Source organism: Gadus macrocephalus, chromosome 14, assembly GCF_031168955.1.
Source record: "Gadus macrocephalus chromosome 14, ASM3116895v1".
NCBI lineage: Eukaryota > Metazoa > Chordata > Actinopteri > Gadiformes > Gadidae > Gadus > Gadus macrocephalus.
The window spans coordinates 21504617-21521362 of NC_082395.1; the positions used below are offsets into that span (position 1 = coordinate 21504617).

A 16746-nucleotide genomic window follows, 5' to 3' on the forward strand; every position below is an offset into this window, starting at 1 on the left:
ACACACACACACACACACACACACACACACACACACACACACACACACACACACACACACACACACAAACACACACACTTAGACACACACACTCAGACACCAACACTCACACACACACACACACACACTCTGACACGCACACACCTGGCTGCCGTTCTTCACACATCCTGTGCGTGCCACTGGTCTTGTAGTCTGGTCTAAAAAGAGCAGCCAGTCAAAAGCTTTGAGCGCGGCGCGTCCGGACCTCCGTGACCATTGATCCCCGGGGAGGGCGTGGCCCGGGATTGGCCCCGGGTTGGACTGTGTCCCCGGAGTCACTGTGGGGCCGAGGGGGATAAGCCTCTTTTTCACTGGCCTGAATGGGGCTCCGCAGCCCGACCCCAGAAAACCTGCGGCCAGGCAAATATTCTTCCTGTGGCTGTGGAAGCCTCCCGTTCCTGCCAAGCGGCGGGCCCTCAGAGGGACAAAGGGCCCGTCCCCATTGTTCCCTTTGAGGGGGGGGAGGGGGGGGGAGGGGGGGGAGAGAGGGAGACAGGCACATATTTTGCTGATAGACAAACAGCGGCAGTCCCTAGTTTAAAGTCGGTTGGTTTCTGGTTTGTATTGTATTTTAGGAATCGCCCGGTGACTACTAACTGTCTGGTCGATGAGTGTACACGTCTTGTAGCATGGCATAATACCGAAGTTAAAATAGAACGGAGGAAAACGTTACATTAATGACTAAAGAAACGGAGAAAGAGGATTCTATCTGCAGTATATTCCCCGTTAAATGTGGTCAACATGTTACCAGAAGAGCCCCAGTTACCGAGTCATTCCCAAATTGCTACAGAGAAGATTTTTCTTCTTTTGAAAACCAAAGCGTGCCAGCAGATAGTTGAAATAGCTGTTTCCCACATTCGGCATTGAAGTGGTTGGGAAATTTTGATTTTATTCCTATGCAATGCCAAAGATAAAAATCGAACCTGAGGGACAGCACTCTCTCTGGTGACAAATGGCTATTGCAGCTGGTATTCCTGATTGGATGAAATTACACCAAGCGATGATGTCACTTGTCTCACACACAGACTCATTTGTGTCTCGTGCCGTCCCTGCAGTTCGAACACAGTGTTCGGTTCATCTTTATTCTTGTGTCAACATAAATACCCTCTTATGTTTTATAATCCCTGCTTGAGTGGCTTCATAAAAGCTGGTGCCTCATCTGTTTAAGAATATGAATTTGCGGTCATTTTCCCTGGAGATCACCGCTACAAAGGATGTGTGACCGCCCATCGCAGAGCGTTCCCAGCTAGTCCTCCCCTTTGTTGGTCTTCTCCCCGACATACCAGCCGACATTCAGGGGTCTGGAGCCTTCGCTGAGAATGAGGAGGGGAGGTCAGGGGTCGGTGAGAATGTCTTCAAGTTGGCCGTTTTTCAACACATTTCGCTTTTTTGGATGTTTTCCTTCGCCGTTAACATTAGCCAGGGCTATCCTCAACCCTAACCTCGGCACGCTAATAATACAGCTGCCATCCATCAACAGAGACAACAACCAATTAGCACATTCCTCTCTCCCCTATTCTCATGTATTGGTCCACCCACGCAATGACTCAGGGTCTTACATCAAAATACAACGAAAACACACACAAAGATTGTGTATGTGTGTGCGAACATTTGTGTGCGTTTGTGTTTGCGGGGGGTGGAATGGGCATTAGTGTCTCCTATCCTGTCTCCTTGCCCTTGGGGGTCCGAGTCGCGAGAGTTTCAGAGCGGGAAAGCGAGGCTGAATGTTCAGCTCAGATTCCTCTGATTGTGGCCTGCCAATCGGTCGGCCATCTTGCCCATCAGGGGAATGTTGTTCGTGGGCGATGGTTGTTTGTGAGGCTTTCTTTCTCAGCAGTCAGGGGCCGCGGTTACTTTTGTTACCGTGCTCTGCTTATGGCGTTCCTGCTTTGGTATGTCAATCACATGGCTTCAAGATATTGGCAAGCTTCCTGTAGCCTCAAACATATTCAGAGTGACAGTTATTCGCCTTGACGTTAAGCTATGCTGTTTTCTGCGGTTGTACCAGACTCAAAACAACCTAGATGCTCTGCTAGTTGTGCCCTATGGTGTTATGGTGTCTCAAGTGTTTGGAAATACCGGCATAACACTTTATCCATTATCTTTTATCTATCTTTCTTGTCTTGCTGCCACTCTTTGACAGTCTCTTTCCCATACAGACGGATTAACACAGTACTCTTTATATTCAGCTAATCTATTTTAAAATTAAGAATCAGGAATCATCAACTGAAGCAAACTATATAACAGAGTTAATTGTTTTTTATGAGAATGGATGAAGATGCAATGTGCAGTTTAAATGAGTTTGAAGTTGTAGAAAATAAGTTCTGGTTAATTTAGCTTCAGCTCAGGCTCCGTTTCCATCTTTGTATAGTGTGTACATTACAAAAAACAGCTAATATAAATTCAATGCCTTGTGGACTGTTTGTTTCACTGTATACTTAATTATGCACGCTTCTAATACTTCCAGAGCCAAACAAATAACAACAAATGGTTGGTTCAGCCGTAAATCAGGACTACACTGGCTGCATGGTACCCACTAGGCTCTGGATTCTCAGCTCCATGTATCTCTTTGAGTCAGGCTTACGTCACACTTAACATGCACAGCTTTCATATGACACATCAAAGCACTGTGGTGGGGATTTGATTGAAACCAACATATAGATCAATCAGTCGGCCAGCCAGCCAGCCAGGAGGTCAGTCAGCCAGCCAGCCAGCCAGCTAGTCAGCCAGCCAGCAAGCCAGTCAGCCAGTCTGTCAATCACTCAGCCAGCTAGCCAGCCAGTCAGCCAGAAGGTCAGTCAGTCAGCCAGCGAAGCAGTCAGTCAGTCGGTCAGTGAGCCAGCGAAGTCTGTATCTGTAACGAGAGGAAACATTGCGAAGCAGTCAAGCATCACTCCGGCTGATTGGCTGTTACATCTCCGCTCTCGTTGTCAAACCCGTTCAGCGGTCTGTATTTTACGCCAGTGTGGTGGGGTGTTTATGTGCGCACATTTCCTTGTGACTGCGTGTGTGTGCGCGACCATCGGGTGTGTGGCTGTCCGGGGCCCGTTGCGGCCGTGCGTGCGTGCAGGTGCCTCTCTGTGTGCCTGAGAGTAATGGTTACGGGTCCTCGTGATGTGGTGCCAGAGTGATATATGAGACCCACTTTTCCACCGACGAGCCCGGAGCTCCGTGGCTCCCCCCGTATCCCCCCGTATCCCCCCCCCCCCCCCCCCCCTGTGTGGTATTCACTCGGAGGCACGGCTGCCAAGTGTGTGTGTGTGGGAGTGTGTGCGTGTGTATGAGAGTGTCTGTGTGTGTATGACAGTGAAAATGTGTGCGTGTGCGCATGTGTAAGTGTGAGTGCATGTGAATGAGAGCGTCTGCATGTGTGTGTGCGTGTGTGTGTGATTAGTGTGTGTAGGAATGTGTGTGTCTGAGTGTGCCTGTGTGTATAAACGTGTGTAAGTGCCTGTGTGAGTGTTTGCGTGTGTGTAAGTGTGTGAGTGTGATTGTGTGTGTGTGTGTGTTTGTATCTTCCTGTGCGTGCGTGCGTGTGTGTGTGTGTGTGTGTGCTTGGGTGAGCACAGCAGGGAAAGGAAAGCCTATCAATGAGTCGGTACTCGCCTGCGATGAGACAGAAACTGACGAGCAGAATGGAGGGGGTTCTTCCGTTGGGGGGCAGATCCTTAGTTTTCCGTGATCCAAGTTTCACCCTCTCCGTATCTGTCTCAGAAACTCATTTTATCTTTAACTTTCCACGGCGTGTTATACATATTTAAACTACTCATGGTGATGGTTACAAACCTCTCCTACTAACGTCGGATCGCACCTCCAGTTTCCACCCAACAAAGTTTCTCGTCTCTATGTCATTCATTCAAGTGTTTCCTCACTGTATGGCTGACTCATACTTTTTGCCTCCCTCTCTCACCTCTCCCTCACCCCTCTCCCTTCCCCTCCCCTCCCCTCCCCTCCCCTCTCCTCTCCTCTCCTCTCCTCTCCTCCCTCCAGGACTCTATGGATGAGTCCTGTGCAGAAGGGATCAGCGATGAACACTACCGTTTAGAAGGTAAGCCGCCTGCCTGCGCAGCTCTTGAACCACAGATAGTGTACTCCAGACACTCGTGGGCTGGGACCGACCCAGAGAGTTTATCAGGCAGCCCCACCTCCTGCACCTGAGCCCAGACCTGTACCGTGGTGGTTAGGCCGTTTCCCTACCGCTCGCTCGCTCCCTCTCGCTCACTCCCATCCAGCCAGCCTCCCCCCCTGTTTCCCAACCTCCCCTCTCAACTCTCTCCCTCTGTCTCTCTTGCTCTTGCTCTCCTTCTCCTTATGTCTCTTATTTCTTCCTCCCCATCTCTCTCTCTCTCTCTCTCTCTCTCTCTCTCTCTCTCTCTCTCTCTCTCTCTCTCTCTCTCTCTCTCTCTCTCTCTCTCTCTCTCTCTCTCTCTCTCTCTCTCCAACCTCCCTCCCTCCCTGTCCCTCCCAACCTCTCCATCCCTCTTTCCTAATCTCTCCCTCCCTCCCTCCCTCCCTCTCTCATTCCTTCCCTCTCTCATTTCTTCCCTCCCTCCCTCCCTCCCTCCCTCCCTCCCTCCCTCCCTCCCTCTCTCATTCCTTCCCTCTCTCCCTCCCACCCACTCCCCAGCGCTACACCTCTTTATTTGAAATGGATATATCTTTACACCAGGCATCATCTATCATTTTCTCTGACACATGAATCAATAACTCATGTCTCAAATAGATGCTGGTCTGCTAACGATCTCAATACAATGCAGTGCAGTGCGGTGAAACATTCCATCGTTTTTTTTAGATCTAGAAAAGAGAGCATTAAAAAAATTGAGAAAACAGAGAGGGTGAGTGGAGCGATATATTACATGACCGAGTGCACATAAAAGCCTTCCTAAAGGGCTTCAGGGGAAGTTCCAAAGGAAGTTTGTGAGGATTAAAAGAGCGTAAAAAAAGCAGAAATGAACATCAAATTACTTGTTTTTTTTCTCCAGATGCTTGACTCTCCCCATCGCTTTCATGTATCATATGACCCTCCTTTAAATTCAGTTTGGTATTAAGCTTAATATTCTATTAAACTGGATAACCAGGTACAACTAAGACCTTTTCTGGCTAAACTCTTGAACATTTTTTATCACTAGATAAATAGACCAAAACATCCAAACGCCTTTTAGAGTTACCATCGTAAACTGTTATTTAACATTAACCTTACACATGAATCTTTCAATATGTACATAACACAACGGACATCTAAACAAAATGATAACGTTTGCCAAATTCTGCTGGCAACCTTGCCAATACTTCAAACAAGGTCATTAAGCTGTTAAATTGACTCAGTTTCTCAGATTCCCCAGAAAGGAATGTTTTCCTTCAACCTCCATCATGCTATAAATGTTAACATTGCCTAATAAAGCTGCAGACGCGGTTGGCTGGAAGCATTTCAGTTCTGTAGTGAAGCAATAAAATGCCAGAGGTGCCTTGCTTCCTGGTTCTACACCAGGCGTTGCATTGGCTGGAGAATGTGGTGGGCGGGTTCTGGGAAGTGAAACCATCCAATCAGCAGGCTAGACACCGATCTGGTCGCCGGATCCAGAAAGGGAATTTTAACGGTCTGTCTTCAGACGTTAAATCTTACCACAAAGTGGTGAGGGCTCTCTGGCTACGTGAGTAGACAGATAGATTACCTCATATCGTTTCCAATGTAGTTATCACTTATCAGTCTAGTTATTTCTGGAATTGAAACAGTCCATTGTTCTTGATCTGGTCTGTGTCTCTGCCTTAAGCATATCAAAGAGCTTGGCCGCCGTTCATTATGATGGCCTTTGTGTGTGAGTGCGAGTATGTGTGTGCGTATGTGTGTGCGTGCATGCGGGTATCTGTGTGTGTGTGTGTGTGTGTGTGTGTGTGTGTGTGTGTGTGTGTCTCATCTACTCGCCTGCTGGCCTCAATGAGGCCCTATTGGAACAGCCTCCTCTCACACACCATGAGCTGGCTATGGCTGGCCCCGCCCCTGCCTGGCCCCGCCCCCACCTCCCTTCAGATCTGAAATCCAGCCAATCCCCTGGCGGCGGTTCCTCTCATAAAGCGGGCTTATGTCTGTGATGGGAATGTCAGCGAGCAGGGGGAGGAGGGAGATGCTAGATTACTGTTTCTCCTCCCGGCATTTCATTAGCCCTGGCGATAGGCATCTCACTAGCATATTGAGCATGCTACAGGACACACACACACACACACGCACACACACACACACACACACACACACACACACACACACACACACACACACACACACACACACACACACACACACACACACACGCACACGCTGTCCTCCTCTGAGCGCCTCCAGTGATGATCAAACGACGGGGTCCCGTTCAACGGTGCGATCCAAAAAGTTGGTAAAAGCTCCCTGGGACGGGGCCTTTCATTTTCTGGCATTTGCCTCCACCCAGGGATAGGACAGGTCTGCTTTGATCTGTTTTGGATCAGGAGGAAAGAAATTGGGGCTGTTGTGTCTGCTCAGTTGGCGAGCACAACAAACAGTGTTTCGGATTTGACTTGGCTTAATTAATTAGCGATTCTGTTTTACAGCCGGTCTGATCCTCTTCCAAAAGGTTTGAGAATTAAACTTCAAAGTGTAGCGGGAGGGGGTTGGGTGGTGGGTTGGGTGGGGGTGGAGGCTGGGCTCGGGTGTGTGTTGGTGCACACATATCACCATGCAAACCCCATTTTGCTCGCACACTCAACCCCCCTCTGGTCTCCGCCGATGAGGCGAGGGTGGTTCTTGTGATTGGAGAGGCAGACAGAGTTTGTGTTTCAAGCCTGCTGGTAGCTACCGTACCAAATCAGAACCCCACCTACCTCATCCCTAACCCCCCCCCTTGGGTCTTGGACTAAACCGAAGTAGGAAGAGGTGCGCGTGGAGGGTCTGGCTCGGTAGGCGGTCTCGTATTGTTTTGCGTCGCTGAACAGAGTTTACAGGGGGACCTCAGGGCTGATCGCAATCTTAACGGGAACTAGGTCAGTGCTCGGAACTTGTGGTGCCGGCTCCTCCCCTACCCCGGCAGCCACTCTAGGGGGGTCTTCCACAAACACTCGTGAATTCAAAGAGACTCTGTGTCCAAGGTTGACAACCACCACCGCACAGGGCAATCCTTCAGTTTTTACCAGGGGAGCCATCGATTAGCATGCGTGTTATTTTCTAAAAGCAGTGCATGTGGTTTCTGCGGTTCACAGAGGTGCCGAGGAACAAGCCCAGGGCTTCCTCTCCCGTCTGTTGCGTTGGGGTAGAGAGGTAATGCAGAGTGAGAGAGGGCCATTCATCACGGTTATGGGTTCAGCTGCAGCGGGGGCCCAGACTGAGGGGCCAGGCGTGAGGCCTTTGATGTCGGCTCGCCCGGCTCCCGCAAAGCCATTTTTCCTGGAGTGGCATTTAATATCCTGTCATGGTGTTTGCATGTTATGTCATTCTGCTCAATGTTTGACATTATTCTTCGCCCTTTCAACCCTGCGGCGCCTATAATGTGGTTAGCGACCCAAAACATAGCATGACTGTTTCATTAGTTTGTATTTTACGACACATTTGTGTTCTTGGGCTGAACTGAAAAGATGAATAAAGTTGATATTGTGTTATTGGAACATAATTCTTTTGTGTATGAATTGAGATGTGGGTAGACAATGTTTTTCCTGTTAAAACTGTTGATTCAATAATAGTCCTTTTTAATTTGTATGCATTTGTTTGAATCGCTAAACAGATCCATTATTTTAAATACATCCTCACTAATCTGTAGTTTAAGGTAATCCTCCCTGCATCAGACACATACTTTCAATAAGCGAAAGACATAAACAGACTTTAATATGTTTTATAAGTGTTAGTCACAAGTCATAAAAGTGAAAGCCACGAATGGTCCTAAAATGGTGAGAGAAAGATTCAAACTAATGTAATGACACCGAGAGAAGATGATAATGATGGTTTGAAACATCTAAGCGCAGAACTACAAAGAGCACTTTAAGTTAAGTAACGTCCCCAGGTCACGACCGCATTCATCCTGAGGCTCTCCCTTTTATCTTACCCTGTGTTTGTGTGTGTGTGTGTGTGTGTTCCTGTGTGTGTGTGTGTGTGTGTGTGTGTGTGTGTGTGTGTGTGTGTGTGTGTGTGTGTGTGTGTGTGTGTGTGTGTGTGTGTGTGTTTCTGTGTGCAGTGGCTCTACCCCCGGAGAAGCCAGACAGCTGCTGTGTGGAGAAGATTCAGGAGAAGGACAGCCGCCCCCCCGCTGGGCCCCACAAACAGCTCCAGTTTGAAGTGAGAGTCGACTTAGATGATGACACTTACTACCTTACCCCCTCCCCCCGCCACCCCCATCTCACAAACACACACAGACAGACAGACAGACAGACAGACAGACAGACAGACAGACAGACAGACAGACAGACAGACAGACAGACATGTACACACGCATGTACACACGCATGTACACACACACACACACACACACACACACACACACACACACACACACAGAGACACACACACTCCCTAGTGTTGATAATCTTGTTTGTGTGTAGGAGTTGGAGTGTGCTGTGTCCGTTGAGGAGGACAGCAGGCAGGAGTGGACCTTCACCCTGTACGACTTTGACAACAATGGCAAGGTCACCAGAGAGGTAAGAAACATCCCACTTTCAGGCCAACTTCACTTCACACAATGAGGTCTTTATTATAATTAATATCTTTAATGTCCAACTTAAACTAGGCAAGCAGTCAAGTGATGAATTAAATATTGATTTGAGGGATAACTGCTGGTTTGTGGGGACTAGACATAATGGTTATCTGGTGGTTTGTGAGGACTATAGACATAATGTTACCTGGTGGTTTGTGAGGACTAAAGACATAATGGTTTCCTTGTGGTTTGTGGGGACCATAGATCTGAATGTTACCTGCTGGTTTCTGGGGACTATAGTCATAATGGTTTCCTTCTGGTTTCTGGGGACTATAGTCATAATGGTTTCCTTCTGGTTTGTGGGGACTATAGTCACAATGGTTTCCTTCTGGTTTGTTGGGACTAAAGACATAATGGTTCCCTTGTGGTTCGTCAGACAGGGTAGCAATCTGAGACCTTTCTAAAGCACTTACTTCTAGAGCAGTTAAGAGATGTGAGCGGCCCTCAGTCTGCTAGGGTTCTGCCAGCGTTCTTTCCTTTGTATACCCGGGGCTCCAAAGTAAACCAGGAAGCTTGATACACAGAATAAAAAATAACTTAACTTCAGACACTCGGGCGGTGGGAGGTGGGGGAAAATGAGCCAGAAAGTATGTTTCTTTTTTACGCGACATACATGTCTGAAAACGGCATGTGGCACTAGTCCCAGAAGAACACATAATCATCCTTTATGTTCGGATCCAGAATAGCACACTCGTTTGAATGTTTATCTTTGGCCTCGGAAGAAAGAATGTAAAGAAAACAGCTCAAGCTAATTCCAGAAAGATTTTGGGGGTGATTTTGTGAGTGAAGGTTTTTTTTTGCCGTAAAAAGAGCTCTTGTGGAATTACTTTTGCTACCGTCCGATGTGGAAAAACCCTAACGACAGACGTTTACTTGTGAATTGCACTCATATTGTAACTGCCTGTACCAGCCCATCAAACCAATCATATTGTAATTTGTGTGAGGCTAAATGAATCACATCCAATGTTTGATATTGTACAGAACCAAACTTGAACAAAATGTAATTGTACACTCATGTTAAACAATTCATACCCAGCCAATGCCTATAGCGAGTGCTTTGTGGCATGAATATATGACCTACTTGAATTTGCCATTTAAATGTAAAAATACCTCTGACAGTCTTTTGTTCATTTCGGTCTCATTCCTCAACTCACATTTCCCCTCCACGTCTGCCGAGTTGGAGCCCTGCTCGTCTGAGTTCCACCCTCCCCTCGGTGCCTCTGTTTCCTCCTCTTAAACGCACATACCGCGTCGTCCATCCGTGGGTCCGCCGCTGCGGTTTCCCCCAGCGTCCGTTAAATTAAACGGTGTGTCTCCCACTTTTACCACCGCGTCCCCCCCCGGCCCTGATTCATCTCGTCTGTCCTCTGTCTGCTCCCTTCTCCCTCCCCTGTGCTGGCCCCAGGCTAGAGGCCCTAACCGTGGCCCCAAGCAACAGGCCCTTCCACACTGAACCGTGGAAGGGAATGTCGGTGCACATGTGTGCGCTTGCCTTTTTTGACTCTTTTCGCGAGTGCGGATGGTCATCGCGCGCATGCATAGCTCTGAGACCCATCCATTCCTGCTCTTTCCCCGCTCCCCCAGAATCGGGGTTACAGGGGGGAGGATGGGGGGGGGGGGGTCAGCCAATCAGGGCGCCCCCCTTCTATGGCAACTTCCTGCTGCTCTTCCTGGGGGGGATCTCTAGGCACATAAGATATATATTATAGGATTTATCTCTGTGTGTGTGTGTGTGTGTGTGTGTGTGTGTGTGTGTGTGTGTGTGTGTGTGTGTGTGTGTGTGTGTGTGTGTGTGTGTGTGTGTGTGTGTGTGCGTGCCTTTTTGAGTGATGGGTCTGAACACAAAGAGGCAGCGTTAACAGAGCCCGCCTGACATCTGCCTCATCCCCTCTGTTCCCTCCAAGACATTTGCTTTTATGAATTCATAACTTCCCTTTACCAGCCCCTTCTGATCTGCGCTCTCGGAACGACAAACTTACAAGGCTGACGTGGGTTTGTTGTTCACTGGAGTCCTGAACGACTGGGTTGTAGAGTCATAGCAGGAGCGAGTTCAGTGACAAAATGTGGGGGGATCTGATCACTCACACTTAAAACTTGGGGGGGGGGCTGGGGGGGGGGGGGGGAGAGAGAGCGGGAATACCCAAGTTTTGTCTGTTCAGTCTGTTCTCCTGAAACAGCAAAGATGAAGGATGCCGGGTTCATTTATCTATTTGTGTTCCATATGTGTGTAAGGGTGGATATCCATCCTATCAATGTCTGGAAGGAGATCACACCCTAGGAGTTCTTATCGCAGGACTACTTTCCGGAAAAACTTCTCAATAGCAGTATCAAAATATATAAAAACACTCAATTAAATGGAAAGAAGTTGTTAAAACGAACTCGATAAACACTAAAATGAACCTCAAAGAGACCGGTAACCTCCTGCTTCAGTAGCAATGCTGCCGGTGAAGTCTTCGTTTAATTCAGCTTCCATTTCTGACTCTCTATGTTCTCTCTCTCCCTCTCTCCCTGTCTGCTTTGTCTTTGTCTCTGTCTCTGTCTCTCTCTGTCTCTCTCTGTCTCTCTCTCTCCCTCTCCCTCTCCCTCTCCCTCTCTCCCTCTCTCTGTCGCTGTCTCTGTCTCTGTCTCTGTCTCTGTCTCTGTCTCTGTCTCTGTCTCTGTCTCTGTCTCTGCCTCTCTCCCTCTCCCTCTCCCTCTCCCTCTCTCTCTCTCCAGGACATCACCAGCCTGCTTCACACCATCTACGAGGTGGTGGACTCATCGGTCAACCACTCCCCCAGCAGCAGCAAGACCCTGCGGGTCAAGCTGTCCGTGGCCCCGGACCCCAGCCAGCGCTGGAGGAGCTGTGGGCAGGCTGGTACAGTTAAAGGTGGGCAGAGCCAGGCGTGGCCGGGGTGGGGCCAGGTGGGGCCAGGGTAGAGGGAGAGGGTGTGGCAGCTTCAGAAGCAGCATCGGTTGGGAAGGGGGAGGGATGAGAGGGGAGGGATGAGAGGGGACAGATGAGAGAGCGGGGGGGACGGATGAGAGAGGGGGGGAAGGGATAAGAGGGGAGGGGAGGGATGAGAGAGGGGGGGAGGGATGAGAGAGGGGGAGGGATGAGAGGGCACAGATGAGAGAGGCGGGGAGGGATGAGAGAGGAGGGGAGGAATGAGAGGGGAGGGATGAGAGAGGAGGAGGAGGGATGAGAGAGGGGGGAGGGATGAGAGAGGGGGAGGGATGAGGGGACAGATGAGAGAGAGGGGGGAGGGATGAGAGAGGAGGGGAGGGATGAGAGAAGGGAGTGATGAGGGGGATGAGAAGGGAGGGGAGGGATGATAGGGGAGGGAGGGATGAGACGGAATAAGAGGGAGCGCGGTGAGAGCTTCCCTCCCGTGTGTCAGCCGCCGTCAGCCCAGCCCTTAGTTGTGTTTATTGTCACGCATGAAGGCGGCTGCTCGAGGCCCGTCAAGGGCTTTCTTCGACGCCGCTACCGCCTCCTTCCTGCCGCTCAATGGGGTTCATTTTTAATGATGGCGGGAGTGACAGTGCCGTGAGAGACACACCCCCCCACCCCCCTTACACACACACACACACACACACACACACACACACACACACACACACACACACACACACACACACACACACACACACACACACACACACACACACACACACACACACACACACACACCGAACCCCGCCACCACCACCCCCCACAACTCTCGTCTTCAAAAACGCAGAAAGAAACCTTGAGAGATGACTCGAGTCTTTTCTGATAACAGCCACTTTTCTTTTCACCAAAGTTGCCGTTCCTCACCCTCTTCTCGCCCGCACCACCACCCTCTCGCTCGGAGCTGTCAGCGAAATATAGCTTATGTTCAACTTAAGCTTTCAAACTGAAGGCTCGGTAAACAAGGGGGTAAAAAGGGGTTATATATAAACGTTATATATATATTTTTTTTATTACGGGTTTTCTTTTTTAATAGGAGTATATTGGCGGGTTTGCCTTCTTTTGTTTTGGCTATTCATATCCACACACTGATTCAAACGGCGCTGGCTTTGAAATGCGTCTGGATCTCTTCATGCTAATTTCAAACCACCCCAGATCTCGCACGCTTAATAAACTATTTGTGTTGCTGTGGCTCGGTTTTCTTACTCTCGCTTTCTCATTCTTTCTCACTCCAGTGTCATGCGAGACCTGGAGTGAAAAATAGAATAAATGAAGCATTGTTGTTTTTTCCTCGCCTATAGATCTTCAAAGTAAAAGCCCAAGAACAAAGGTTCTTGTGAGGCTTGTGAGACTGTGTTAATGTGTTCAGTGTGGCTGCTCTGTGGAGCACTCTTTGATAATGGCCTTCTCTCTCTGCCACTCTCTCCCTCAACCCCCTTCTCTCTCTCGCTCCCTCTCTCTCTCTCCTCCTCACACGCACAGAAATGTCCCACACACGACCGAAAAGCGACAAGTGTATAGAAGACCCCAAGAGTGAAGACAAGAAGTCCAGAGCTCTCATAAGGCAAGTTCTCCTTCAGCGTGATCCACTCAGAGTGGAGGTCCAAAGGACATGACCTCCACGAGGCCTCATGTTCCTCGAGCACTGGGAACGTACGTGTAATCAAATCGATTACGAAGCACGAGGGAGTCGTTTAAACAAGAAAGAGTTACAGTCATTACTGGAAACCAACCCCTAACACATTTAAGAGAACTCTGCGCTCATAAAATGAAATGAAATCCCCCCTTTGATTCCCAGGCTCGTTTTTTTTTTCCGTTTAAAAAAATAAAAAAACGACAAATCCTGACGTTCTCGCCCTCTTCGTCCCACAGACGGGCCGTCACGGGCGGCGGCTGCTGCGCCCGTCCTTCCCTCCCCGGCGCCCTCATCGTGCGGCTCAGTGAGCACACTGCCGGCCAGCGTTGCCGCCTCACCAGAACCGCCGCGCCCCTCAACGCCCACAGGCGCAAGCACTCGGACCACCATGCCCAGCCCGCCGCCCCGGCAGCCCAGCCCGGCCGGCCGGCCGGCCAGCCGCACAGCGTGGACGAGAACCTGGAGCGGAGGAACCACTACCTGGACCTGGCTGGCATCGAGAACTACACCTCACGCTTCGGGACCGGTGAGTGGAGAGAGAGAGAGAGAGAGAGAGAGAGAGAGAGAGAGAGAGAGAGAGAGAGAGAGAGAGAGAGAGAGAGAGAGAGAGAGAGAGAGAGAGAGAGAGAGAGAGAGAGAGAGAGAGAGAGAGAGAGAGAGAGAGAGAGAGAGAGAGAGAGAGAGAGAGAGAGAGAGAGAGAGCGCGAAGGAGAGTCCGCCTGAGACAAAGAGTCAGAGCAGAGAGAGACAAAGAGTCAGAGCAGAGAGAGACAAAGAGTCAGAGCAGAGAGAGACAAAGAGTCAGAGCAGAGAGAGACAAAGAGTCAGAGCAGAGAGAGACAGGGAGGAAGAGAGATACGAGATCAGAGAGAGACAAAGAGTCAGAGCAGAGAGAGAGGGAGGAAGAGAGAGATACGAGATCAGAGAGAGACAAAGAGTCAGAGCAGAGAGGGAGAGGAGGGAGGGAGATAGAAGAGAGGGGAAAGAGAGAGACAAAGAGACGGAGAGAAACAAAGAGACGGAGCAGAGAGAAAGAGACGGAGCAGAGAGAAACAAAGAGACGGCGCAGAGAGAGAGAGAGAGAGAGAGAGAGAGAGAGAGAGAGAGAGAGAGAGAGAGAGAGAGAGAGAGAGAGAGAGAGAGAGAGAGAGAGAGAGAGCGAAGGAGAGTCCGCCTGCTCTTTGATGATCCTCCAGGGTCCCTAATTACTGCAGCACCTGTCTAGAGCCAATGGCTGAACTGCGAGCCCATTGTGAGGCGGGCCAGAACCAACATCTGGGCCAGGGCCAGCCACAATACGTCAAGTGTTCCAGGCCACGCCGCTCCACAGTGCCGGCTCTCTGTAAGGAGCCGCCTTGATCCGCCTGTCAGCGATGACAGGGTGATTATTTGAATGCGTGCCCCTGTTGGTCCGGTGCTAACAGAGACCTGCTCGTCTTGTCTGCAAGAGTTAAGGGTGTGCGCTCACACAAGGGGTGGCCGTGGGCACGGGCCTGCCAGCGGCACCACGGGGCTTTCCAGCCGAGGGTTATTAGTGAGCAGCTGGAACGAGTGGTTCTTACGTAATAGCGTTCTGAGGGTATTTTTTATTCTGGTTTGCTCGCTGTAGATTTGAATCATTGTAGTGTCCACAGAAAGAGGGAACGGTAGATTGTAGGAATCTAAACTGGAGCCTGATCATCCGTTTCGTACTGTACTTGATTTTGGTTTCGTACAACGAACTGCATTTAAAGGTGACTATTATACCACCAGGTGTGAGAGTCTTAGCCGTTACAAGCCATTTAGAAAATCTGACATCATAGGTGGGTGTGTCCACTTAGATGTGTGACGGATAATCACACTCACACCTGGTGGTATAATATGTCACCTTTAATAATAATAATAGTGATAGAAGCGTTTTAGTCTAACGCCTGTATCTCCTCCTCCTCAGCCACCAGCACCGAGCCCCCCAAACCCGAGCCCACCCAGACGCGGCCCACCAACCAGGCCCGCTCCCGCTCCCACGAGCCCCAGAACGGCCACTCCTACCCCCCCCACCACCGGCGCTCGCAGACCGCCGCCGAGCCCGCCATCCCAGAGAGCCCCTGCCCCGCCCGGCTCCGGGGCCCGGACCCGGGGAAGCACGGCGGCCCCCGCTCCCCCAAGACCCAGGGCCGCACGCCCCCCGCCCAGCCCGGCGCTGGGGGGCGGGCCCTGAGGAGCCGCGGCACGCCCCCCGCCCCGGCGCTGTCCGGCCTGGCCCCGCCCCACCAGGCCGCCGCCCCCTACCGCAAGCACAAGCAGCGGGCCAAGGAGAGCCAGGGCTACCGCGCGCTGGGCCCCAGCGCACCGGGGGCCCCCCTGGGGGCCACCACCGCGCCGGACAAGGAGCCGTCGAGGGAGGGGCCCGGCGTGCTGCTCTACGACGGGGGGCCGGGGCAGGTGGTGCAGCGGCACGAGCACCACCACCACCACGAACACCACCACCACTACCACCACTTCTACCAGTCCTGAGGCCTCGTCATCGCCACTCGCCCTCGGAGGCCTGGCCGAGCTCGCCGCCCTGTGGGGGGGGGGGGGGGGGGGGGGGCGTGACGCGGACTGGGACTCCAGGGGTCCGGTGATAGACAGCCAGGACTGTAGCAAGTGGCCCCGCAGAGGTGGAGCCTTGGAGCCGGCCGTCTGGGAGGGAGACGGGGGATGCTGGTATCCAGTGTTGGGGAGGGGGGTGTGGTCTGGACCTCACGCGGCCAGGGGCGCGGCACTTCAGGCAGCCTATCAGGGGGGGCGGAGGCTGGGAAGGGGAGACCACCGAAGCGCTGTCACGGCCCGTTCAGGTCTACTGGATCCGTTCGGGTTTCATGATTTTGCCCGATTTGTCGTATTGTTCCGGTTTCTAAATAATTTTGTAATATATCTCAAACTGTGTCGAATGCTACAGGGTGGAAAGTGATATGTTTTTGTCAACATAATATATATTTTGAAACATTTATTTTCTAACAAACTCGGTGCAGACGTGCTTCCTTCATCGAAGCCGAGAGTCGATGCTGAGGAGCTAAGCTAGATGGTACGTTTCGGTCGTGCAGCTCACAAAGCTTCAATACGACCCATAAAACAATTCATCTTCAACGCGTGCATTTTAAGTGTTAAGTCCACTGTGGACTTTGGGCATATTTATATGTAATTATTTCACACCATACTGCCAATGGAAGGGGACCGAGGATTCGCACTTCGGTGGTCTACTGAGAGTCTGAACCCTGGCAGACCGTCTGACCTTACGGCTCCCGTTCCTCTGCCCAGAACCAGATCCCAATCTAGAACCAGATCCCAATCTGGTTTAGAACCAGAACCAGGTCTGGTTCAGAACCAGATCCCAATCTGGTTCTGAACCGGTTCGCTCCGAGCACAGACACATGATAATTTCTGACCCAGGAGTCAAGTTGTGTGAAACGGAT

At 50.8% G+C, this 16746-nt stretch overlaps 1 protein-coding gene across 1 annotated transcript in view; it reads left to right on the top strand.

Moving 5' to 3' along the window:
* nkd1 (NKD inhibitor of WNT signaling pathway 1) overlaps positions 1-15842 on the top strand; it is a 33511-nt gene extending 17669 nt beyond the window's left edge. Inside the window, exons 4-10 of the mRNA XM_060071438.1 lie at positions 4030-4087; positions 8229-8329; positions 8593-8688; positions 11460-11613; positions 13159-13240; positions 13549-13838; positions 15243-15842. Of these exons, the coding sequence (XP_059927421.1) occupies positions 4030-4087; positions 8229-8329; positions 8593-8688; positions 11460-11613; positions 13159-13240; positions 13549-13838; positions 15243-15805 (1344 nt within the window). The 3' untranslated portion in view covers positions 15806-15842. The remainder of the gene's footprint in view (positions 1-4029; positions 4088-8228; positions 8330-8592; positions 8689-11459; positions 11614-13158; positions 13241-13548; positions 13839-15242) is intronic.
* The last annotated feature ends 904 nt before the right edge of the window (positions 15843-16746 follow it).